This window comes from Ctenopharyngodon idella, chromosome 22, assembly GCF_019924925.1.
Source record: "Ctenopharyngodon idella isolate HZGC_01 chromosome 22, HZGC01, whole genome shotgun sequence".
NCBI classification, from domain to species: Eukaryota; Metazoa; Chordata; class Actinopteri; order Cypriniformes; family Xenocyprididae; genus Ctenopharyngodon; species Ctenopharyngodon idella.
In genome coordinates, this window is record NC_067241.1 from 892,377 (window position 1) to 918,275 (window position 25,899).

A 25,899-nucleotide genomic window follows, 5' to 3' on the forward strand; every position below is an offset into this window, starting at 1 on the left:
AGTATCAACTGAGTATTCACTTAAGCCATGGTATAAAGAAATTATCTAGTATGTTTCATCGTAAAAGCAATTCACAACTTTTTTGCACAGTAAATTAACTCCTTTCGTAAGTAGCCGTGGTATAGGCTGTTAAATAATCCGGTGATGCAACGGCCCCTCCGCATCTGCAGTGTGGTATATTTTCACATAATTGTACTGGCCAATTCTACTGACATAATTAACGTCCATTATTTAACAGCCTTCATCTCGACTAGCAATAACGTGTATTTAACGCTACATTGAATTTACCTTGTTTCGAGTGATGGTCCTCCGGTCTCTAAGTAGAGTGGATGTTTTCTGTTGAGATGCTGCAGCATGGACGATGTGCTGTTGTAGTATGCTAGCTCGATCTTGCAATGGACACATGCCACGGTGTTTTCTTTACTTTTCAATTTGAAATGATACCAAACCTTGGACATTTTCTGTCGTTTTCTCCTGTTTGTTTCTTCTCTTTGCTCATTGCCATTGTTATCGTGCCCTTCCATTTTGCAGCCCGCACGCGCCCGCGCCCTCAAATCAAAAGACAAAAGACTCCTTGCATCTCCTTTCGCTTTGACGTAAGCGCGTTGTCACACTAAAAAAAAAAAAAAAAAAATCATTGCGCAAGAACGTGATGTGAGCTTTAAAATGAATTAAAAGAGGCTTCGAGGCAGAGGAATTTGCCTCGATAAATTTTTGTAATCGAGTTACTCAAGTTACTCGAGGAATCGTTTCAGCCCTAATGTAAACACGAAAATTAACATGTTAAACAAGCAAGCCAACTTTATTTTATATACACTGAAGACAGTGATGGAGGAAGTTAGTGTGGACAAATCTGAACTCACCGGAAGATCATAAACATTCAATGTCACACATCATCTCTGAAATCTTGCTGGTGTGTATCGCTTTCTTTGATACAGTGAAACACAGCATAAACCTAGAAAATCACAAACACACACAAGTAAGTATATAACCAACAATGGATTTGGAAAAGAGAAAGATTAGTCTGTGTCCTGTTATCTAAGGAGACATCACACAACTTCACATTTCAAATCAACAGAAGTTACCTTAAGTGTTGAGGCTCACTCTTTAGTATTCAGCATCCAGTTCAGCCTGCAATTAAAGAATGTTTGTAACTTTACCTCAGGTTTGTAGATTTGTTTTGTAAACTTAATATCCAATATATTGCTAAATTCATGTCTGTGTATTAGCCTTAACCTAATCTTGGATGAAGTTAGTGTTAGCATAGTGTTAGTTTTTGCATGTAGAAATAATACATTGTAGCGAAATTGTACAGGTATTTAATTAATTTATGGGTGAAATATATGAATATAATAAATCATAAAGCTTTATGATTAGTTATAATACATATACTGACCCAAGAGGGAATTATACATATATTGTGAATTAATTACAACGAATTATAATCAATTACATATATGATTAGTTCTGGTTTGATAATAATTTAGAGAAACTATTAGAACAAATCGCAAGAACAATCGAGCATGAATATAATGTATTTAATATATGAAACTACGGATACAGAGACTATACTACTAAACATACACAAATAATACACATATATAGAAAGCGAAAGTAAAGTCAAGAAAACAGAGGTGATCAAAGGAATGGCAACTTACGAACAGTTAAAACCTTTGAGAGCCAGCAAGGAAACTCGCTTCGGAAAGAATGGTTCTATACTTGCATAGGTTCAGGTGCTGTGGTCGTTTCGTGTTTCTGCAGGAGTTTCGGTGCGTGCGGCTGAAGCGATTGGTCCTTTTCCGAGAAGGTGTTCTTCGGCGGGGTTTTCAAACAAGGGTTTAACTTAAGAGTAAGATAACCGGAAAATAAAGGAAAAGAGTCCGTCTCCTAGGCGATGAAGAGTGAAGACTTCGGGCGACGGATGAAGAGGGTTTCACAAAGAAACTTGTTGCCAAAAAGATGGTCGTCACGAAGAGGGGGGCGCGTGATGGAAGCGCGGTCGCTGAGACGTCCGGGAGAGACGTGCGTGAAATGGCAAGGGCCAATCGAGAGACAATCAAGAGACGCGTGTCATTATGTTTTAAGGACAACAGACCAGAACGCCTCCTTGGGTACATCAGCCAATGATGAGGGTGTGATTTTGGCGGGCAAACTTTTTCTTTGTCTCCATTTATGACCTAATTTGCATGGTTTATGAAGTGTCAGATCTGAGTACATTTTCTTCAAAGTACCATTAAAAATAGAAGAATGCATTTTACAGTCATGTGACATACATTTTCGATTAGAGCATAACGAAAGCTTTAAAATGAGACCAAACTTGTCAGATGGCAAAGACATAAAAGGGGAGATACAGTTTATACTTGAGTTTTATCGTTTAGAATAAAACTAATACAACTACAGTCATAGCTAAGCTTATATACTAGGGATAAATACATGCACCTTTAAATACAGCGATGGGTACACTTTGGCACAGTCATATTTGGAGGATAAATGTACATTCACAATCTCCATGCGTGTTTGTGAGTGTCTGTCATAGTGTGTGTGTATTGGGGTTGTGGCCGGTGTCTGTGACCACATAACCCTTTAGCCCCAACAGGGTGACTCTTTGAAGTCCCTGGAGCTGGTGAGAATATGTTCTGTTTTTCTTTACTGGGGTAACAAAGGTGCCAATGGGGCAATTGGTCCCGGACTTGCTGGAGCCGATTCGTGATTTACACGCACAGTTCAGGAGGCTAAAAGCATTCTGAAGATTCTAAAGTTGACGGGCAGATCCGATTTTGAACAGACGCTACAACATAGACCAAATAAAATCACATTTAGCAGGGCTGCTTTTCCCCATAAGCATTGCAAGTCTAAGTTGATCGTAGAAGCATTTGCATTTGATGGAATGGTCTCAAAGATCAACTTGGCTCACGGTGCTTTTGGGAAACGCATCCCTAAACAGTGCACTTAACGAGCAACATTCAAAACGTAGGACTGCAACTAAAATAGCATTCAAAAGCACTGGGGAAATGCTGCATTTTACTGAGCTGCGGAAAAAAACAGCGATTAAAACATTTCTTCATCATGATATTCTTACAACATTCAAAAAACAAATAAGAAATGTCCACAGATGTTTTGATATACTTACAAGATGTTCCATTAAGTTTGCTTCGGTCGCTTGCGAGTGTCCGCCATGTTGAATGGATTCTTCTCAATTAAGCAACGACGTGACGTAGATGATGTCACTTTACATTGTTCAGTAAACTTAAAAAAATTATTTAAATAGGGGCGTTTACTGAAAAATTTTAGCCACACAGAAATAAAACTAATTTCCTCGTTAATAAAATGTAATTGTTTTAAGTTGCATTAACTATGTAACAGACTTTAATTGCAGTGTTCTCAATCTTTATAAGTTAGAAAACAACATCGAGTGTCTTGGAGTCAAATAGATCTTTTTGATCCATTTGACTCCAAGACACTCAATGTTGTTTTCAATAATTTCTATGTGGATGACTGCCTTGTTTCCGTACCTTCTGAATCCAACGCTGTACAGCTGTACAAGGATCTCAACTAGTATGTGTGCCAAAGGAGGATTTAATTTAACAAAATGGATGATTAACAGCCGTGCTGTATTGGGTGCTATTCCTGAAAAGGACAGAGAGAAGAAGGTAAAGGATCTAGACTTGGATCATGATACTTTGCCACTTGAAAGAGCATTGGGAGTGCAATGGTGCGCATGGATCAGATGCCTTTCATTTTAAAGTGGTAGTCAAGGATAGACCTCTTACCAGGAGAGGAATTCTCTCAGTGGTAAGCTCCATCTATGATCCTCTGGGGTTCTTGTCACCTGTGATTCTGTCTGTCAAGAGGATACTGCAAGATCTGTGCAGAGAGGGAATAGGATGAGACAATGCTATTCTTTCAGTGTATGTTCAGTGTTGGATGAACTGACTGACTGATTTGCATCGCTTGGAGAGTTTTGAGGTCAGAAGATGTTTGAAGCCTGATGGATTCTGAGAAGTAAAATCTGCTCAAATGCATAATTTTTCAGATGCAAGCGAGCAAGGATATGGTGTGGTATCCTGTCTGCTGCTTCATAATGACCAAAAACTGGCACATTCTACTCTTCTGGTAAGCAAGCTAAGAGTTACACCATTAAGACCCATTACGAGCCCTCACTTGGAACTTACAGCTGCTACGCTTGCTAGTCGTATCGACAAGATATGGATGAAAGAACTTAAGATGCCTTTTGAGGATTCTATTTTTTGGACGGACAGCACTTCAGTACTCAAATACCTTCGAGAAAAGACCTCAAGATTTAAGTGCTTTGTGGCTAATAGAGTGTCTGAAATTCTGAAGGCTTCTGATGTATCACAGTAGAGGTACGTGAATTTCTTAAGCAATCTAGCAGATTGGTGACCTCTGATATAAGCTACACTAATGTAACCAAGAAAATAGATGAGGGACTAGCAGCTAACCACAGTGAAAATTACATCATCAGAGGGGTCTTGAGAGTCATTAAGCCAGGAAACGTCAAGGACATGTTAGTGAACAAGGAGGGACTGACAATCCCAGAGTTAAAGAGTTTCCTTCAGTCACATCTGATTGAGAGAAGTAGCTCTGAGCTCTTCCAGGAGTTAATGTGCGGTAAACAGAATGACAACGAGACTCCCCAACAATTCCTGTATAGATTGATTGGGCTGAAACAGAAACTCATTTTCCTGTCTAAACAAGCTGTCACAGACCTAGAGTATGATGAGCAAATGATTCAAAATGTGTTTCTGAGAACGATTTATTAGGGCATGGGCACCAAGTACAACCAGTTTCGCACCGAATTGAAACCTCTGCTTACGAACCGGCTGGTGACACTCTTGCGCCAAGTAACTCAGATAGCCAATGACAAGAGTGAAAGACAACGTCGCTGGGACAAGCCTCACGCGAGAGAGTGTCAAATGCCCTCAGCGCCCAGTGTGAGTCCAGCCAAGGTAAGGACTCAGATTGCAATAGACATAACGACCAAACTGAGACAATCATTTAAGTGCACAAATTGAAGCTCTTACAAAGACTTGAATCACTTGCAAAGGCGAGAATGACAGAAGGTCAGTGCAAAGTCCCTGATTACCAGCTGCAGCGAAAGCAACATAGACGAATGTGTCCCAAATGTAGTAGCAAAGATGTTACCTCTTGCAGTCACAGCTTTGCATGCGGTGAGGAAGGACATCGTGTAGTGGGCTGTCTAAGAAGGGAAAAGGTGTCGGGAAACGACCAGCGGCCACTGACGAGGGGCGAACAGTGACCGAGCAACCCCAGCCCCAGCCTAAGGAGAAAGAAGCTTGGATGGGTAGAACAGCTGATTTGCTGAATCAAAGACAACATCCCCATGACCGAGTAGCCCAGCTCATTGGAAAGAAAGCTATCCTCAAGTGCCACATTCATGGTTTCGCAGTAACCGCTCTTCTGGACACAGGAGCACAAGTTAGTATAATTGACTACAACTGGAAGTGTAAATACCAGATCAAGCTTTGCGACCACTGTCAGAGATAGTCAATGGGGGTGACTTCAATGTCTCAGCTGTTAATGGAGAACCACTGCCATTTGAGGGATGGGTAGAATTGACAGTGAACCTGGCCGGGAATGATGATCCAAGTTTGGCTATTCAAGTGCCTTTCCTTGTGGGGAAGATATCTTTAGAGTGGCCACTGCTGGGGTTTAATGTTGTCGAGGAGCTAATGAGGGGGAAGAAGGACACTGTGCGTGGTCTATGTGCATTTGCAGAACTCCTAAAGATGGCCCTGGAATTTCAAGGCGAACAAGTCAACGCGATAGTGAGCTTCATTCAGGAACAACCCCATTTGAACACAGAGGCTGTTGTCACAGTTGGTCCAAGAGATGTTGTCATACCACCAGACCAAGTGACTCATGTAAAGTGAGATCGAGTTCTGGTCTGAACTTGAGTGAACGAGGTGGGCCTGGAAAGTTAAGGTCATACTGGGAGAGAGCGGTGTACGTTGTCAAAGAAAGAGTAGGAGATGGACCAGTCTATCAAGTGTACCCTGAGTCCAGCGGGGGTCAAAATCTGGCAGCGATACGTACCTTGCATCGGAACCTGCTTCACCTGGTTAATGACCTACCGTGGTTAATGACCTATGTGTCGAGACCTACTCATTGTCGTAATCATACTTTAGATCTAATATTGTCACATGGAATCGATATTGATGCTGTTGAAATTCTGCAGCAGAGTGACGACATCTCAGATCATTATCTAGTCTCGTGTATACTACATTTAGTCAAGGCGGCTAAACTGCCTCCATGCCATAAATATGGTAGAACCATCACTTCTACCACTAAAGATCGCTTTATAAATAATCTTCCTGATCAGTTTCATCGCCTTAGCATACCAGAAAGCTTAGAAGACCTCGATGTTGTAACAGAAACTATTGCCTCTGTCTTTTCCAGCACATTAGACTCAGTTGCTCCTTTGCGCTTAAAAAAGATTAATCCAATGCCATGGTACAATGAGCACACTTGGGCCCTAAAGTTAGCAGCCAGAAAAATGGAGCGCAGCTGGAAGAAAACAAAACTAGAAGTATTTCGCATTTCGTGGAGAGAGAGAATGATTGAGTACAGAAAGGCCTTAAAATCTGCTAGATCTGCTTATTTTTCAAAACTTTTAGAAGAAAATAAACACAACCCTAGGTATTTATTTGATACAGTGGCTAAATTAACAAGAAATAAAGCTTCAACTTCTGATGTTTCCAAAGAGCACAGCAGTAATGACTTTATGAACTTCTTTACTTGCAAGATTGATAATATTAGAGAAAAAATTATAACCATGCAACCGTCTATTACAGTATCGCGTCAGATTTTTGAGGAAAAATTCAGTTCATTTACTGCTTTAGGAGAGGAAGAATTGTCTAAACTTGTTAAATCATCAAAATCAACAACATGTATGTTAGACCCTATACCGACTAAGCTATTGAAAGACATGCTTCCAGAGGTTATAGATCCTCTTCTTAATATCGTCAATTCATCTTTATCACTAGGATACGTACCGAAAACTTTTAAGCTGGCTATTATTAAACCTCTTATTAAAAAACCACAACTTGATCCTAGAGAATTAGTCAATTACAGGCCGATCTCAAATCTCACTTTTCTGTCAAAAATACTAGAAAAGGTAGTATCATCACAACTATGTTCCTTTTTAGAAAGAAATAGTATCTGTGAGGATTTCCAGTCAGGATTTAGACCGTACCATAGTACTGAGACTGCTCTCATTAGAGTTACTAATGATTTGCTCTTATCATCAGATCATGGTTGTATCTCTCTATTAGTGTTACTGGATCTTAGTGCTGCATTTGACACTGTTGATCACAATATTCTTTTAAATAGACTCGAAAATTATGTTGGCATTATTGGAATTGCATTGTCATGGTTCAAATCATACTTATCTGACCGTTATCAGTCTGTAGTAGTAAACGAAGAGATGCCATATCGATCACAAGTTCAATATGGAGTACCGCAAGGCTCAGTACTAGGACCGTTGCTGTTCACTCTGTACATGCTACCCTTGGGAGATATCATTAGGAAGCATGGCGTTAGTTTTCACTGTTACGCTGATGATACTCATCTCTATATTTCTTCGCGCAGAAAAAACAGAGATTCTAATTTTTGGACCAAAAACTTCTTCACGTAATAACCTAGAATACTGTCTAACACTTGATGGCTGCTCTGTTAAGTCTTCGTCGTCTCTTAGGAACCTGGGTGTGCTCTTTGATACCAATCTTTCATTTGAAGGCCATGTTTCTAGTATCTGTAAAACCGCATTCTTCCATCTTAAAAATATATCTAAACTACGACATATGCTCTCAATGAAAAATGCAGAACAGTTAGTTCATGCGTTCATGACCTCAAGGCTAGATTACTGTAACGCTCTACTGGGTGGTTGTTCTGCTCGCCTGATAAATAAACTACAGCTCATACAAAATGCAGCAGCTAGAGTTCTTACTAGAACTAGGAAGCATGACCATATTAGCCCAGTTCTGTCAACACTGCATTGGCTTCCTGTTAAACATCGTATAGATTTTAAAATCTTGCTAATTACTTACAAAGCACTAAATGGTTTAGCTCCCCAGTACCTGAGCGAGCTCCTAATTCATTATAGTCCTTCACGTCTATTGCGATCTCAGAATTCAGGCCAGCTGATAATACCTAGAATATCAAAATCAACCGCAGGTGGTAGATCCTTCTCCTATTTGGCACCTAAACTCTGGAACAATCTTCCTAGCATTGTTCGGGAAGCAGACACACTCTGTCAGTTTAAATCTAGACTAAAAACGCATTTCTTTAAGCTGGCATACACATAACACATCACCAATTTATATTTTCAAATCTGTTAAAGGATTATTAGGCTGCATAAATTAGGTCAGCCGGAACCGGGAACACTTCCTATAACACCTGATGTACTCGTTACATCAGAAGAAGAACGGCATCTACGCTAATATTAGTCTTTCTGGTTATCCCGAGGTTCACCGTAGTCAACCGGATCCAGGCCGTATCCAGGTGAGACCAAGGACCTGCACCTTGACACGACCACAACGCAGCCCTGAAGTATCAGCAGAGATTGAGTCAACTAGATCATCTACTCTGAGGGCCTCATCGACACGACAGCCACGACACAGTTCCTCAACAGCCGTGATGAATACGATCCTCAATTGGATGGAACTGGAATCAATACTTTGAATGTTGCGATCCTGTCGGACTTATGATAGCTACCTGAATCGTAACAAAGCACTGTTGGCCAGAGGAGAACTGGCCCCCCGACTAAGCCTGGTCTCTCTCAAGGTTTTTTTTCTCCATTTAAACACCTATTTGCCACTTGTCTGCCACCTGATGTCACCTGATGGAGTTTGGGTTCCTTGCCGCTGTCGCCTTTGGCTTGCTTAGTTGGGGACACTTGACATTTGACTTGACATTTGATATTCAACAGTGCTTTGATCTGCCTGCATTGACACTATTCTTTTAAGAGCTGCTGTGCAGCCAAATAATGTACCAGTTATCAATGTAAAGCTGCTTTGACACAATCTACATTGTAAAAAGCGCTATATAAATAAAGGTGACTTGACTTGACCTACCTGTAGAACCGCCACCTCCGGGAGCTGATGACCCATGTAGACCTAAGGGAAGGAAACAAAGATTGTCAAAATCAGCTCGACAGCCTGAAGAAGCAAATTCAAGTGATTTGTGTTCGGATGACAGTAATGCTCCAAGATCGTACTACTGGTTGCGCTCCTCTGAAAAGCAGAGATCTGTGCAAAGAAGGACTATGCCTGACACTTACGAAAGAGATCAGAGATAGAGAAATGGACCTGGAAGGATGGACCTGGAAGGAATGAAAAGATAACTCTAGGAGTAGAGGAAGAATACTTACCTGAGCCAGTGGCGACTCGTTCATCAACTGACTTACCTGCTGCACTGGAATCTGAGGTGTGATGGAGGATGAGCAGGGAGAGATGGTACCTATGGAGGGAGAAAGACTACCTACACGGGTCTTTACTTACCCCTCATTGGGTCAGCCCAATTACATTTCCTTACCAGATAGGTTCCTATCCTACTTTATCACCTTATACTGTCTTTTGTGGACACTAGAGAATTAGTACCTACAAGAAAACAGAATTAAGACACATACACAGACATGAAAGTGAACAATGAACACACTTATACATTACACATTGACACAGAAATCTTAAAATTGGTTGCAATGTGAGGAGAATGTTTGTGTTATTGTGAAAACTGTTTATAAGAGTTAAAGGGACAGTGTTGTTTGGAGCCGTTTCTTTTGTCGGGGGGAGGGTGACACCCTGTATGTGTAGTCACAGGAATAATTTGTTTTTTGTTGCCATCTATTTGATTTTGTTGTTTATAATATTGTTTCAATCGTTGTTATTATGCCTAATGGTGATGCGTAGTACTATCAGTGGACAGTAGGGGGAGACGCTGTGCTGACTGTGTGGTTAAAGGGGAGTCGCAGAGAAGAGGCCATTACGAGAGCAACTCCATGATTGAAAGCAGCACAACTGTGTCTCTCTTTGTTTATTTTAAACAGAAAACTTACTGCAGCACCGCCAGTCGGACGGCGGGCGTGCTACATGTGCAGAAGGTTCAATGGAATTGCAGGACATCAGCAGATGGCTGATTTGCCTCAAGATCGAGTTTCACCAGACAAACCACCCTTTTACTCATGTTGGAGTAGATTGTTTCAGCCCTTTTGAATCCTAAAGCGCTACAGAGTCATTTTTACCTGCTTGGCCATTAGAGCCGTTGAGATTGAAATGATCGCATCACTGGACACTGACTCAATTATTCATGCACTAAGACGTTTTATTGCTCGACGAGGACAAGCGGCCGACATTGTTGTGAGTTGTGTGTACAGAACTCCTGGATCAAATATTGAAATATTTAATGATTGGATGGAAAAAATATTCACAAAAACATCTCAAAAGATTGTTCATATGTGGAGACTTTAACATTGACATACTAAATCCAAAAAAGCATAAACTGACAGAAGATTTTATTAATATAATGTATAGCATGGGCTAGTATCCAACAATCATCAGACCCAGTAGAATCACATCTCATAGTGCCACATTAATTGACAATATATTCACAAATATTATGGATAACAATATAGATAGTGGGTTATTATACAATGACATTAGTGATCATTTACCTGTTTTTATTATCACTGTAAGTATAGGAAATCTAATAATATTAGTTATATCACATCCTAATCACATACAAAAGAGTAAGAATGGCAGGAAACATAAATGTTTTCAAGAATGAATTACTGAAACAAAATTGGAATGTAGTACATGAAGAGGATGATGTTGATAAAGCATATAATGGATTTCTAAATATTTTTACATCACTGTATGATAAAAACTGTCCTGTAAAACAATATGGTAGCAAACAAAAGCAAACAAATAGTCCATGGATCACAAAAGGTTTATTAAATGCCTGTAAGAAGAAAAATACACTTTATAGACAATTTATTAAATATCGTACCCCAGAAGCAGAAAATAAATATAAAAAGTGTAAGAATAAAAATAATTAATATTATGAGGAAGTGTAAGAAGAATATTATAATAAAATATTAGATAATAATAAAAATAATATGAAAGATTTATGGAACATTCTAAATGGTATAATTAGAAAAGGAACTAAAAATAAAAATATAAGTTATCCAGAATATTTTATTGATAAAGATAAGATAATAAACAACAAAGAAGATGTGGTTAATGGTTTCAATAATTTTTTTTGTAAATGTGGGACCAAATCTGGCAAAAATAATAAATGATTCAGAAACTACAGAAGGGGTGGATGTGGATCTTTGGGATAGAAACCCCAGCTCTATTTTTGGAGGAGGAGGAGGCGGGCATCCAGAGGGCGGAGGCTGAGCCGGTGGGACCGAGGATGTAGGTGGAGCTGGAGGGAAGGAGAAGCCAGACGGGACCATAGGTGCAGGCAGGTGGACGACTGACCAAGGCGAAAACGGAAAGACGAGGGAGCCCGGAGAAGCCGTATGGCCGATGGTGTCCGGTGGAGCCGAGGGAGGGAGGAGCCAGGGTGACACCGAAGCGTTGACGGGCCGAGGTGGAGCAGGGGGCGTAGAGGCTGGAAGAGGAGGCAGCGGATCCTCTGGAACAGATGGAGTGGAGGACCTGAAGATGCTTGATATCCCCACCTGGCATGTGGGAGATGTCGAGCGGCTGAAGGGCAGAAGTGATGGTGGGACTGAGGAACTGGCTGAGAAACTGGGTGACGGAGGATGCAGGAGAGGGAGGCTGGGTGGGCAGATAGGGAATACAGGAGATTTAGAGAACGCTGGAGAATGGTCCTCAGGAAGCTCAGGGAATACAGGAGATTCATTAAAAACAGGGAAATCAGAGGAATGGGAAATCACCTCTCCGAAAAAAATCAATTAAATCAGCCATAAAAATGTCTTTTAAATGTCCTCAGAATATTTACCAGTGTCAGTCATTTCAACCATCGTGGTGGTGTTGTGGGCGGAGCTTTCCTCCCAGCCCTCGAGCTCCACAAGCACTCCCTCGACGTCACATGATGTAACCGGCTCGCGCACCTGGTCAGACCCTTGCTGCGAGGTTGGCTCTGGGGCGATGGTACCGTCCGATCCTTTCCTCGGTCCTGGCTCATCCATCGCGGCAGGCTGGCCTCCTCGGTCTGCGGTGGGCACGTGAAACATCTCCGTTGCGACGTTAGGTGGTGGCTGACTGGCTTCTGGCAGTGGAGTGGGACTGGTGGCGAAGTCATCCTCCGCAGGGCCGACGGTGAAGGGTGAGTCGTTACTCACCAGCACCCACTCCACGAGTGCGGCGAATTCCTTCCAAGGACCGCTCCCTGGGAGGCGTGCTCGGGACCACTCGCTTAGGCAGTAGAGGTAGAACACACAGAACGAGCGGTCAGGATAGTGTGTGTGGCACGCCAACTCCAAAAACTCCATGGTGTGAGCTTCCAGGGAGCGGTCCCTCTGATCCAGGCAAAGAATGGCAACGGCAGGGTCCATAATGAAGGGAAAAAAAGGGGAAAAAAACTAAAGAAAAGAAAATCGCCGCAAAAACTGTATCGGTCCGTTCTTCTGTTACGGGTGTGTAGATCAAAGGCACAATGACGACAGAAAAGGGTAAGGAGTAGAGTTTAATCACAGAAACACAGGATACACAACTTACATAAACGAGAACGGACCAGGAGTGGAGGAAAACACAGGGTATATAAACATGACTAGAACAAAGGGAACTTAACAAGGTAATTAACTAGACACAAGTGAAAGCAATGACTGATGAAACAGAATGGGGAAAACTGGGTCAAACTAAAGGAACATAACCATGAACATGTAACACATAGTGCCATACTTAAATTATTGTGTGGAAATCTGGGGAGATACCTACAAAACCAACCTACAGTCGTTATGCAAATTACAAAAGAGAACAATCAGAATCATAAATAATGTTGGATATCTGGAACATACAAATTCATTATTCTTGAAATCATATACACTTAAGGTTATTGATCTGGTTAAATTTAAGATGGCACAAGTTATGTTTAAAGCAAGAAATAATTTACTTCCGGAAAATTTACAAAAAATGTTTATGGAGAGGCAGGGTGGGTATAACTTGAGAGATGAATTAAACTTTAAAAAGCTCAACATAAGAACAACTCTAAAAAGTATTTGCATCACTATATGTGGGGTGAGGTTGTGGAATAATTTGAAGCAGGTGTTAAAATATTGTACAAACTTTAAACAATTTAAAATGTTGTATAAAAACGAGTTACTAAAAGGATATGAGGATGAACAAAAGTGAGTGTGAGGGTGGGTTAAAAGATTTATTGTATTAAGACTAAAGGGTGATGGGTCGTTTGGTATAAAAGGTCAAATTTGGTTTGAGTTGAAAAAAAGGTTTATTTGTTATTGTGCTATGAATATATAGTATATATAGAAAAATATTTAATATATATTGGAATTTTTGATAGCTGTATAAGGGGTGGGTAAATAACAAGCTTTTGCTTCATCCCGCTCCTTTTCGGACACGTAATTAATTGATGATTATTCTCAGATATTGTTTTTTCTTCTGTATGTGGTAACACAATTATTGTATTTTCATATTTTATTAGGGCCCGAGCACTGATGGTGTGAGGACCCTATTGGAATTGCTCCATTTATTATTAGGGGCCAAGCACCGAAGGTGTGAAGGCACCTATTGTAATCGTTATTAGGGGCCAAGCACCGAAGGTGCGTAGGTACCTCTTGTAATCGTTAGTTAAGGGTTCAAGCACGAAGTGCTGAAACCCTATTGTAATTGTTAGGATTTTTATTATTATTATTTTTCCACCATAAAACTGATCGTGCGGACCAAACCGTAAGGCCTAGAGGCTTGAAACCTGGTATGGTAGGTCTCAATTTGGGGAGAGCCTGACAAGGTATGACCCCGATTGGCCTATAGGGGACGCTATAGCGATCAACAACGCGAAACTGCTCATAACTCCTAGACCGTTTGTCGTAGACTCAAGTGTCTTATATCATTGGAATCCTTGGCTCAAGACGATTTCCGCCATTAACATTTTTCCACCATTTTGAATTTTCTGAAAAATATTCTTTTTCGAGCTCCTCATAGGCCATTTGTCCGATTCACTCGAAACTTCATATACATCATCTAGAGACCTTCCTGGCAAAAAGTTATTAAAATAATATCGATCTGTGATTCACTCTCGTGACGAGACACCAAAACGTTTGAAGTTGGCAGGGCCACTTTCACTTAAATGGTTATAACTCTTGAACGAAATGAGATACTTTCACCAAACTTGTCAGACTCATGTAGTTCATTCTGTGGTCATACAAAAAAAATTGCAGAGTATTACCACTTGGTGGCACTATAATATGAAAAAAACATAAAAACTGCTATAACTACGCAACTGTTAGTCCAATTGACTTGAACATTGGCATGCACTGTCTTTGTCTGAGTTGCCTTGATGATGTATGATGACATTCGTGTATCTCGAAAAACGTGGCTGCCATCGGCCTATAAATTTTGAGCACCTCTTAGACCAGGTTAACGGAGGCCGATTGGGACAAAACTCAGTGGGCCTGTCTGACTCGTGGCCCTAGAGGTCTGTGCGAAGTTTGAAAGAAAACGGCCACTAGGTGGCGCAATTGTGTTTTTGAACCTATATATCACGCAACGTATCACACATTCACACAATGTTCATATATGTTGAATCTCCTCATTCTGAACAACTTTGCCTCAAGAACCACTGCTGTCAATCAAATTGTTCGTTAAACATTTGTGATTATTTGAAAAATCTACTTTTTCGAACTCCTCATAGGCCATTTGTGCAATCTGTTCAAAACTTGACATGCATCATCTAGAAACACTCATGGCAAAAAGTTATTAAAAGAATTTCGATTGGTGATTCAGGTTCGCAACTGAACGGCAAAATGTTTGAAGTAGCAGTTGCCTTTTACTAAAATGGTTACATCTCTTGATTGCAACAAGATATTTTCACCAAACATGGTACATGTGTGTACAAGCTCAGTCCGAGGTCAAAGAATTTTTTTTTTTTTGCCACTACATCTACACCAATACATCTACACAACAGTTACTCTGATTGACTTGAAAATTGGCATTCGCTGTCCTTGCCAATTTGCCATGATGTAAAAGCGATTGTCCACTTGGTGGCGCTATAACAGGAAAAAAACATGAAAATGGCTAATAACTACGCAATAGTTAATCCGATTGACTTGAAAATTGGCAGTGTCTTGGCCAAAGGTGCCATGAATGTCTATGAGGACCTTCGCGTCTCTCAAAAAACATGGCTGCCATTGGCCTAAGAAGTTTGAAAACCTGTTTGACCAGGTTAACGGAGGCTGATCAAAACGAAACTTGGTGGACCTATTTGACTCTTGACTCTAGCAGTCTGTGTGAAGTATGAAAGAAATCAGCCACCAGGTGGCGCTACGTATCATCCAAAAGCCTATAAATCTTAAATGCTTTTGTGTCGGCCTAGAACCTAACACCATAACTGGCATAAAGGTCTTAAAAGCTTGAACCCCGATAAATGCTGCTTGCAGCTTTAATTTTCTTATTATTATTCTTCCGCTCTGGAAGTCTATGGCAGCCCATAGAACCGTATGCTAAAAAGTTGTGAAATTTGGCACACTGATAGATGCCAGTCTCAACTGTGTCCATAGCAAATTTGGAGTCCCAAACTCAATCCCTCTAGCGCCACCACCCGTCCAAATTTTCACTCAAGTTTATGCTAATAACTTTCTAACCATAAGGGCTAGAGACAAAATTCTTTTTTTTCCTCTGATTCCTTGGGTCAAGCCGATTCGATTGCACCCTATGAAGTCATTTTCCGTCATGAAAATTTTCCCGCCATTTTGAATTTTCCAAAAAACCTACTTTTTCGAACTCCTCCTAGGGCGTTACGCCGATTTTCACAAAAATTGAACCAGATCATCTTCAGACCATGCTTGCAAAAAGTTGATAAAAGCTTTTCAATAGATCCATCCGTTCTCGAAAACTGTACAAATGAATTCGACGAAAAGCTCGCCAAATCAGACTTGAGGCTATATCTCCAAAACGCTTTATTGTATTCAGACCAAACTGGGTACATGTCATCATAAGCATAACCTGAGGCAACATGCAGCGTTTCGGTGCAATGCCACCTACTGGTCCAGAGATACGGAAAATGGCTATTTTTGCTTATAACTTCTGATGGGTTTGTCCATAAATGTGGCAAACGGGGCATCATGCTGAGTTGAATAATATCCTATATTCCCATATTGGCCATTTTGAATTTTGTGCTAAAATGCTGTATTTTATGAACGCATTAGCGTATCGTTACGAAACTCGGTATGGGTCATCAGCACAATGCCCTGAACGAGCCTGAGAAGTTTCGCACCAGCGCCACCTAGTGGTAAAATCATATATTCAAATGCTTATATCTTTGGGTGTGGTTGACCCATTTTCACAAGAGTCATCTCCTTATACTCCTGAATCCCTACTGAGTCCAACGATACCAAACATGTTAGGTTACGACTAATGTTTTTTTCGCCATGTTGAATTTTGCGAAAAACCTACTTTTTCAAACTTGACGTAGCTGCTTTGTTTGATTTTCATGAAAATCAAATCAGATTATCTTCAGTTCTGATAAACTCAACCATTCTCAAATAACACACAAATTAATTTAACGTAGAGCACCCAAAATGGACTCAAGGCTGTATGTCTGCAACAGTTTATCGTATTCAGTTGCTGCCGCGCTGTTTGAGTTAGAGCTCCGTTGAGTTGATTCCTAATTGTTTGTTTTTTTTTCTCTTAAAATCAAATTTATAACCTATCATTCTCTCTTTTATGGCAGGGGAACACATCCCCGACATTATTTTATATAAAAAACACTCGGATTGCCTTGATATCGCTAGTTTTATCCGACTTCCCGAACATTCGCTACTAGCTTTAGCCCGTTAGCAAAAGCGGCGTGGTCACACTAGCGTTTGTACTCTTCTCACTCACAATATTATTGTTCATCTATACTAATGGCGAGTGTATCGGATGTGTCTCTACCTTTGAGTGCAGGTGAGGACACGTTCAAGCTGCATGCGGTGCAGTTGGAGCTGGAGGCTGTGGAACGACAGATTCGGACCCTTCTGGAGAAGCAGGCCGAGCTACGGGAGCAGCGAACAGCACTGGAAACATCCCATGCTGACAATCACCAATCCTCGGTAAGTTTGCAGCGCGATATTAACACTCCTGCTTCCTCTACGCCGTGTGTTTCTCTGCACAGGGCCCGAGCACCCAGAACGCGTTCATCCCAGCCCTCGTTCACTCTGGCGCCGTCACACCAGGGACCTTGGGTTCTTCAGCAATGGAAGGCGCGAGCCAGGCCTCGGACCAGGACCTCTCCCCCTCCGCCGCCCCCGGTCTTCGAGGTCTCGACGAGGAACCGCTTCTCCCCTCTTTGCGAGGCAGAATGCGACGCTGTGGTCATCGGAGACTCCATCGTCTGCCACATCCACGCTACCACAACCAAAGTTAAGGTGCGCAGTCACTGTTTTCCTGGTGCTCGTGTTCTCGATGTCGCTACACAGGTTCCCGCGATCCTGAATGGCGCTGAGAGCATCGGAGCTGTTGTTCTGCACGCGGGGGTGAACGACACCAGGCTGCGGCAGACGGAGGTGCTGAAGCAGGACTTCAGGAGCCTGATCGAGACGGTACGAGCCACATCGCCCGTGACGAGGATCACCGTGTCCGGACCGCTTCCGACGTACCGACGTGGACATGAAAGGTTCAGTAGATTATTTGCTTTAAATGAAAGGCTAATGTCTTGGTGTACTGAACAGAAGCTGCTCTTTATAAATAATTGGAATTTTTTTTTTGGGAGCGACCTAGGCTCTTCCTTGCTGATGGCTTGCACCCCAGCAGAATCGGAGCTGATCTTCTGTCAGAGAACATCTCAAAGACGCTTCGCACCGTATGACTAGTAAGTCAAACCTCAAATCACAGTCTGTTCTGCCCACTTAATTGATAGAAATGTGAGTGTAGTACAGTCTATAAAAACTGTGTCTATTCCCCGAATAGTGAGGTTTAACAATAAAAATAAAGGATCTAGAAAAAATCTGATCGTGATCAAACCAGAAATTCGCAAAATTGCTGAACAAAAACAATTTCTAAAACTAGGGCTACTAAACATTAGATCGCTGACACCTAAGGCGGTTATTATAAATGAAATGATCACAGATAATAGTCTTGATGTAATTTGCCTTACTTAAACATGGCTTAAACCAAATGATTATTTCGGTCTTAATGAGTCTTGTCCACCTGGCTACTGTTATAAAAATAAATGCCGTCCGGTTGGCCGTGGCGGTGGTGTTGCAACAATCTATAGAGATATTCTTAACGTTACTCAGAAAACAAACTACAAGTTTAATTCATTTGAAATTCTCGTGCTAAATGTTACACTCTCAGATATAAGTAAAAAGTCGCTACTATCTCTTGCTTTGGCTACCGTTTATAGACCTCCAGGGCCTTATGTTGATTTCCTAAAAGAGTTTGCAGACTTTCTCTCAGACCTATTGGTCAACGTTGATAAAGCGCTGATTGTTGGAGATTTTAACATTCATGTAGACAATACAAATGATGCGTTAGGGGCTGCGTTTACAGATTTACTAAACTCGTTTGGGGTCAAACAAAATGTCACTGGACCCACTCACCGTCTTAATCATACACTAGATTTAATTATATCACATGGAATCAATCCTACCGATATAGAAATTCTACCGCAAAGTGATGATGTCACTGATCACTACCTTGTAACATGCGTACTGCATACTGCTGATATTTGCCAAATTGCGCCGTGATATCGACTAGGTAGAACAATTCTTCCGACAACTATAGATAAATTCATAAATAACCTGCCTGATCTGTCTCAGCTGCTCATTGTACCTAAACACACAAATGATCTCGAGAAAATGACTAGCAGTATGTGCACCACTTTCACTAGTACATTAGATACTGTTGCACCGATGAGATTAAAAAAGGTTAGAGAGAAAAATACTGTACCATGATACAACAGTATTACTCACGCTATCAAAAGAGAAACTCGTAATCTAGAACGCAAATGGAGACAAACTCGTTTAGAAGTCTTCAGAATCGCGTGGAAAGACAGCTCGTCCCGTTATAGAAAGAATCTAAAAGCAGCCAGGGCCGAGCATCTCCACAAACTCATAGAAAATAACCAAAACAATCCAAGGTTCCTGTTTAGTACAGTGGCTAGATTAACAAATAAACAGACAACACCAGAACAAAATATTTCATTACAGTTTAGTAGCGATGACTTTATTAATTTCTTCACTGAAAAAATCGAAAGCATCAGAAATACAATTGTAAATGTACAACCTTTGACAGAGTTTTATGATTCAGCCTCAATTATCACCCCTCAAGAACAGTTTCAGTGCTTTACAACTATAGGACAGGAAGAGCTAAATAAACTTATCACTGCGTCTAAACCAACAACATGTTTATTAGATCCAATACCCACTAAACTACTGAAAGAATTGTTATCTGTAGCAGAAGAGCCTCTTCTCAATATTATTAACTCGTCTTTATCTCTAGGTCATGTCCCAAGACCGTTCAAGCTAGCAGTTATTAAGCCTCTCATTAAGAAACCACAATTAGATCCAAATGTATTGGCAAATTACAGACCCATTTCAGATCTTCCATTTATATCTAAAATACTAGAAAAAGTGGTGTCGGTCCAATTGTGCTCCTTCTTGCAAAAAAACGCTATCTATGAAAAATTTCAGTCAGGATTCAGGTCTCATCATGGCACAGAAACTGCGCTCGTTAAAATTACAAATGACTTACTTCTAGCTTCTGACCAAGGCTGTATCTCAATACTAGTCACAGCTATGTTCCTTTTTAGAAAGAAATGGTATCTGTGAGGATTTCCAGTCAGGATTTAGACCGTACCATAGTACTGAGACTGCTCTCATTAGAGTTACTAATGATTTGCTCTTATCATCAGATCGTGGTTGTATCTCTCTATTAGTGTTACTGGATCTTAGTGCAGCATTTGACACTATTGATCACAATATTCTTTTAAATAGACTCGAAAATTATGTTGGCATTAGTGGAATTGCATTGTCATGGTTCAAATCATACTTATCTGACTGTTATCAGTTTGTAGTAGTAAACGAAGACATGTCATATCAATCACAAGTTCAATATGGAGTACCACAAGGCTCAGTACTAGGACCGTTACTGTTCACTCTGTACATGCTACCCTTGGGAGATATCATTAGGAAGCATGGCGTTAGTTTTCACTGTTACGCTGATGATACTCAGCTCTATATTTCTTCGCGCCCTGACGAAACTTACCAATTCACAAAATTAATGGAATGCATAGCTGATATAAAAAAATTGGATGACCAGTAATTTCCTACTACTAAATTCAGAAAAAACAGAGATTCTAATTTTTGGACCAAAAACTTCTTCACGTAATAACCTAGAATATTGTCTAACACTTGATGGCTGCTCTGTTAAGTCTTCGTCGTCAGTTAGGAACCTGGGTGTGCTCTTTGATACCAATCTTTCATTTGAAGGCCATGTTACTAGCATCTGTAAAACCGCATTCTTCCATCTTAAAAATATATCTAAACTACGACATATGCTCTCAATGAAAAATGCAGAACAGTTAGTTCATGCGTTCATGACCTCAAGGCTAGATTACTGTAACGCTCTACTGGGTGGTTGTTCTGCTCGCCTGATAAATAAACTACAGCTCGTACAAAATGCCGCAGCTAGAGTTCTTACTAGAACCAGGAAGTATGACCATATTAGCCCAGTTCTGTCAATACTGCATTGGCTTCCTGTTAAACATCGTATAGATTTTAAAATCTTGCTAATTACTTACAAAGCACTAAATGGTTTAGCTCCCCAGTACCTGAGCGAGCTCCTAATTCATTATAGTCCTTCACGTCTATTGCGATCTCAGAATTCAGGCCAGCTGATAATACCTAGAATATCAAAATCAACTGCAGGTGGTAGATCCTTTTCCTATTTGGCACCTAAACTCTGGAACAATCTTCCTAGCATTGTTCGGGAAGCAGACACACTCTTCCTATAACACCTGATGTACTTGTTACATCAGAAGAAGAATGGCATCTACGCTAATATTAGTCTTTCTGTTTATCCCGAGGTTCACCGTAGTCAACCGGATCCGGGCCGTATCCAGGTGAGACCAAGGACCTGCACCTTGACACGACCACAACGCAGCCCTGAAGTATCTCCAGAGGAGAACTGGCACCCCGACTAAGCCTGGTTTCTCCCAAGGTTTTTTTCTCCATTTTAACACCAATTTGCCACTTGTCTGCCACCTGATGTCACCTGATGGATTTTGGGTTCCTTGCCGCTGTCGCCTCTGGCTTGCTTAGTTGGGGACACTTGACTTGACATTTGATATTCAACAGTGCTTTGATCTGCCTGCATTGACACTATTCTTTAAGAGCTGCTGTGCAGCCAAACAATGTACCAGTTATCAATGTAAAGCTGCTTTGATACAATCTAAATTGTAAAAAGCGCTATATAAATAAAGGTGACTTGACTTGACTACTAGTGCTACTTGATCCCATTGCTGCGTTCGACACTATAGATCATAAAATACTCCTAGATCGACTACAAAATTACACTGGTATTCAGGGACAGGCATTACAGTGGTTTAGGTCGTATCTATCAGACCATCACAATTTTGTTTATTTAAACGGGGAAAAATCTAAGATAACGATAGTAAATTATGGAGTGCCGCAAGGATCTGTGTTAGGCCCTCTGCTATTTTCAGTATACATGCTGCCACTTGGTAATATTATAAGAAGACATGGAATTAGTTTCCACTGCTATGCTGATGATACTCAGTTATATATTTCAACACAACCAGATGAAATCTCTAAATTATCCAAACTGACAGAGTGTGTTAAAGAAGTAAAACATTGGATGACTAGTAATTTTCTTCTGTTAAATTCAGATAAGACTGAAGTATTACTTATTGGGCCAAAAACCTGTACACAGAATCTCTCAGACTACAATCTGCATTTAGAAGGATGTACTGTTACTCCATCCTCGACAGTTAAAGACCTGGGTGTTATATTAGACAGCAACTTGTCCTTTGAAAATCATATCTCATATGTTACAAAAACAGCCTTCTTCCACCTCAGAAACATTGCTAAGATACGGAAGCTGTTGTAACTCAGGCATACAGTGTCCAATCCGCCCCAAACTTCATATGTGTGATAAGAGTCCTGGCCTAAAGACATCTATATGCCAACATTCAGTTAGTCATAGCGCCACCTGCTGGCAACAGGAAATGACATGCTGTAAACTGTAATTCACTCCCAGAAACACATTTCATTATGCCACGAAGTACCAAACATACTAGAAACACGTTAAATCATGCAACACTTGGCTAAGAGCTATTTTTTGCGATTAACGCCACAAAAAAGGAAGTTGTTGTAACTCAGGCATACAATGTCCAATCTGCTCCAAACTTCACATGTTTGATAATAGTCCTGGCCTGAAGCCAATATTCAGTTACAGACAAAGCGCCACCTGTTGGCAGCAGGAAATGTGGCACTTTGAAATGACTTTGTTGTAATTCTTCTGTATTTACTCACTTACATGCACATCGGCCACTGTTCACTGTTTTTCTAAGGCCAACGGGTGGCGGTGAGCCCGGGTGCGAGGGCCCTTTCATCGCTGCTTGCAGCTTTAATTTTATTTTTTTATTTGTTGTTGTTCGAAATAAAAAGAAAAAAGGAAAGAAAAAAAGAAATACGTTCATATAACGGAACCAATTTCTGAGCGTGAATTGCAGGAGGCGATACAAAATTGGAATCACAATCAGATCATCAGTGTTCTTCTTCAAAAGAAGATAAAATGGACTTTCAATCCTCCTACCGGATCGCACCATGGATGGATCTAGGAAAGGCTCAGCAGATCAATAAAGAAAATCCTGAATTCCATTCTTCAAGGGAAAAGTCTGGATGAAGAGGGTCTTCATACAATCCGTTCTTAACAATCAACCCATAACTAGATCTTCTATGGATCCCAACAACTTGGAAACTTTAACACCGAATCATTGTCTCCTTCTTAAAACAAAGCTTATAAATTCAATATTTTGCCAGCCTATTTTGGAAAAGATGGAATGGTGAATATCTACATCTACTACAAGTACGCCAAAAGTGGATGGTAAAGACACACAACCTTCAGGTGGGAGATGTTGTACTGGTAGTGGATGATAATGCACCTAGAAGTTCCTGGATCATGGGCAAGATTGTTCACACGATAAAGGACAAAAAAGGATTCACACAGCAAGTTAAAATCAAGACTATGAATGCTACTTATGTAATAATCAGGGGCTGGTATGTAAGTGCAGAAAATGTTTGTCTTTTATTTTGTATTTGGTAACACTTTAGAATACTGATTCTTCATTAATGAATAACTACACAGGAACAAATGAGTAATGCATTATTAACACTCTAGTAACTACTATTAACTAACAAGAAACTCTGATTAATAAATTAGTAAGTAATAGTGCTAAGTTGAATGTGGTAGTTCAAAATTATCTAATCAGTAACTACTGTTTTTTCATACCTCCCAGAGAACTTCTAAGAACTACTATATACAGGTTCATAATTAACATGAATGATGCATAATGTGTAATTATTTCTAAAGTAAAGGTCATGGTAACCCACTAGTATTAGTAATACTAGTATGACTGAAGTATTACCAAATCCTTCAGAAGGAATTACTAATTAATTCTAGAGAGTAACTACTGAATTCATTGTAAACTTTTGAGGTTTTTGTACAGTTTTGTACAGTAATTCCTACTGATGTATTTGGTAATACTTCAGTCATTACTAGTGGGATACGATGATCTTCACTTTAGAATTAATTATACATTATGCATTATTCACATTAATTATGAACCTGTATGTAGTAGTCAACTGAGCACTATTACTCAGTAATTCATTAATCAGAGTTTCTTGTTAGTTAATAGTAGTTACTAGAGTGTTAATAATGCATTACTCATTTGTTACTGTGTAGTTATTCATTAATGAAGGATCAGTATTCTAAAGTGTTACCTTGTATTTTGAGTATGCATTTCTGGGTATTTTGGTCACACAGGTATAGGTGGTTATTTACCTGATAGTGTTTATGTTTTTGAATATAGTGGTTAAAGAGGGGGTGAGTAGCCCACTTTCTGTTGACCGTGTTTTACCATTTGTAACGTTTCTACAGTTTCAAGTGTTTTCTTACATATGGACTATATTTCATCATGACAATAAATGTTCATGGATTTTAAAAGCATGGGAACGTGTCACAGATTTTTTCCTGCTGCTTAGCCTCTCAGCAGCTATAGGTTGCCGCTATATTTAATATAATTCCTAAATATAAACAACATATAGTCAATAGTAATATGAACGTAATGTTGTATTTGTTGCGAGTAGAGGTCGACCGATATGGGTTTTTCTCTGGCCAATGACGATATTTAGAAATCAGGGCAGCCCTTGGCCGATATATGATGCCGATTTTTTTGGCCGATATGTTTGGCCGATTTTCTTTGTTTCCCCCTTCATCTCATAAAATCTAACAGTTAAGTTATACAGAAAATTGCTTAAATTAAACATTTATTGAACAACACAAGCCTTTCCAATCAGTGCACTAAAAATAATTTATACGATAAATATTATATACAAAAAACAGGTAATCAAAAATCTACATTGTCAAATTAACTTAGTAGTAGCCTAATTCATAGTAATAATAATACATGGCTCAACTTTTTAAGCACCTTCTCAAAACTATTCTGAAGCATGCTTCTATACTGTTAGTCAAATAGCCATAATCTAAGTGATAACAAAAATAAGTTTATTTTACATTTTACACAGCCTGCTGCTCATAACTGCATAGAGTGCACTGGCCACGAGCGATGACGTCGCGGAGGCTATGTGTCGGACCCACAGACACATTTAATGAGGAATGTTAATATGTTTTAGCCAGTAGTTTCATCTGAATTGCACATGTTTCTACTTTCACATGCAAATGACTTGTTGCACTTATGATAAACATGGTTGGCATCAATTCTAGTAGGCTACAACGTAATTACTTTTTCAAATTGGTCTGTTTTCCCCTGCCATCGTTAGTTGAAGCTGTGTGTCAACAAGGCACGGCTGCAGAGTGTGAGTTGCTCCGTCTCACACGCAGCCTCAGAGGGAGAGAAATTCTCCAGTAACGTACAGAAACAGAATTGATAACGTCAGAGTTTATCTATACAACGTAGGCTTGTATAATAATTTAGCCGCTGGGCTCGTTACCAGGTTTTGGTACCCGCGCCTACCTGTAGCCTAAACTACAGCTGGTTAAAGGCTCGCACACCCCGTCCGTGTGCAGGACGATCCGCGTGTACAACAGGGCATGTGTGAGTGACTTGAGAGCTTCAAAACAGCAGTCCACTAAATCCATTTTTCCGTGCTCACGGACAAAGGAGTATACTTTGAAAGGCTCGCGTGCTCAACTGTGCGCGAGATGCAGCGGAACGCGGAAAATGAAGTATAACTGGTCCTTTGTGATGGTGGAATGGCAATCGCGCCTGCCTATTAATCGGCCTAATTTGCAGCACAATTGGCCGATGCCGATTAATTTAAAAAAGACAAAAATCGGCCCGATATATCGGCCGGCTGATCAATCGATCGACCTCTAGTTGCGAGACACTGAGCCGGGAAGCGGTCACGTGACAAAAGAACGAAGGACTTGGATCCGAAGACTCGAGAGATGAATTAATAATTTCTGTTTCTGC

At 40.4% G+C, this 25,899-nt stretch overlaps 1 protein-coding gene across 3 annotated transcripts in view; it reads left to right on the forward strand.

Moving 5' to 3' along the window:
• LOC127505425 (uncharacterized) overlaps positions 1 to 21,649 on the forward strand; it is a 92,015-nt gene extending 70,366 nt beyond the window's left edge. Inside the window, exons 2-3 of one of the 3 annotated variants that reach the window (XM_051880965.1) lie at positions 17,591 to 18,033; positions 21,250 to 21,649. In XM_051880965.1, coding sequence (XP_051736925.1) covers positions 17,591 to 18,033; position 21,250 — 444 coding nt within the window. In that variant the 3' untranslated portion in view covers positions 21,251 to 21,649. Of the gene's footprint in view, positions 1 to 16,821; positions 18,034 to 21,249 lie in introns of those variants that run through there. The other 2 variants (XM_051880966.1, XM_051880970.1) reach the window with 2 other exon arrangements.
• Positions 21,650 to 25,899: the final 4,250 nt, after the last annotated feature.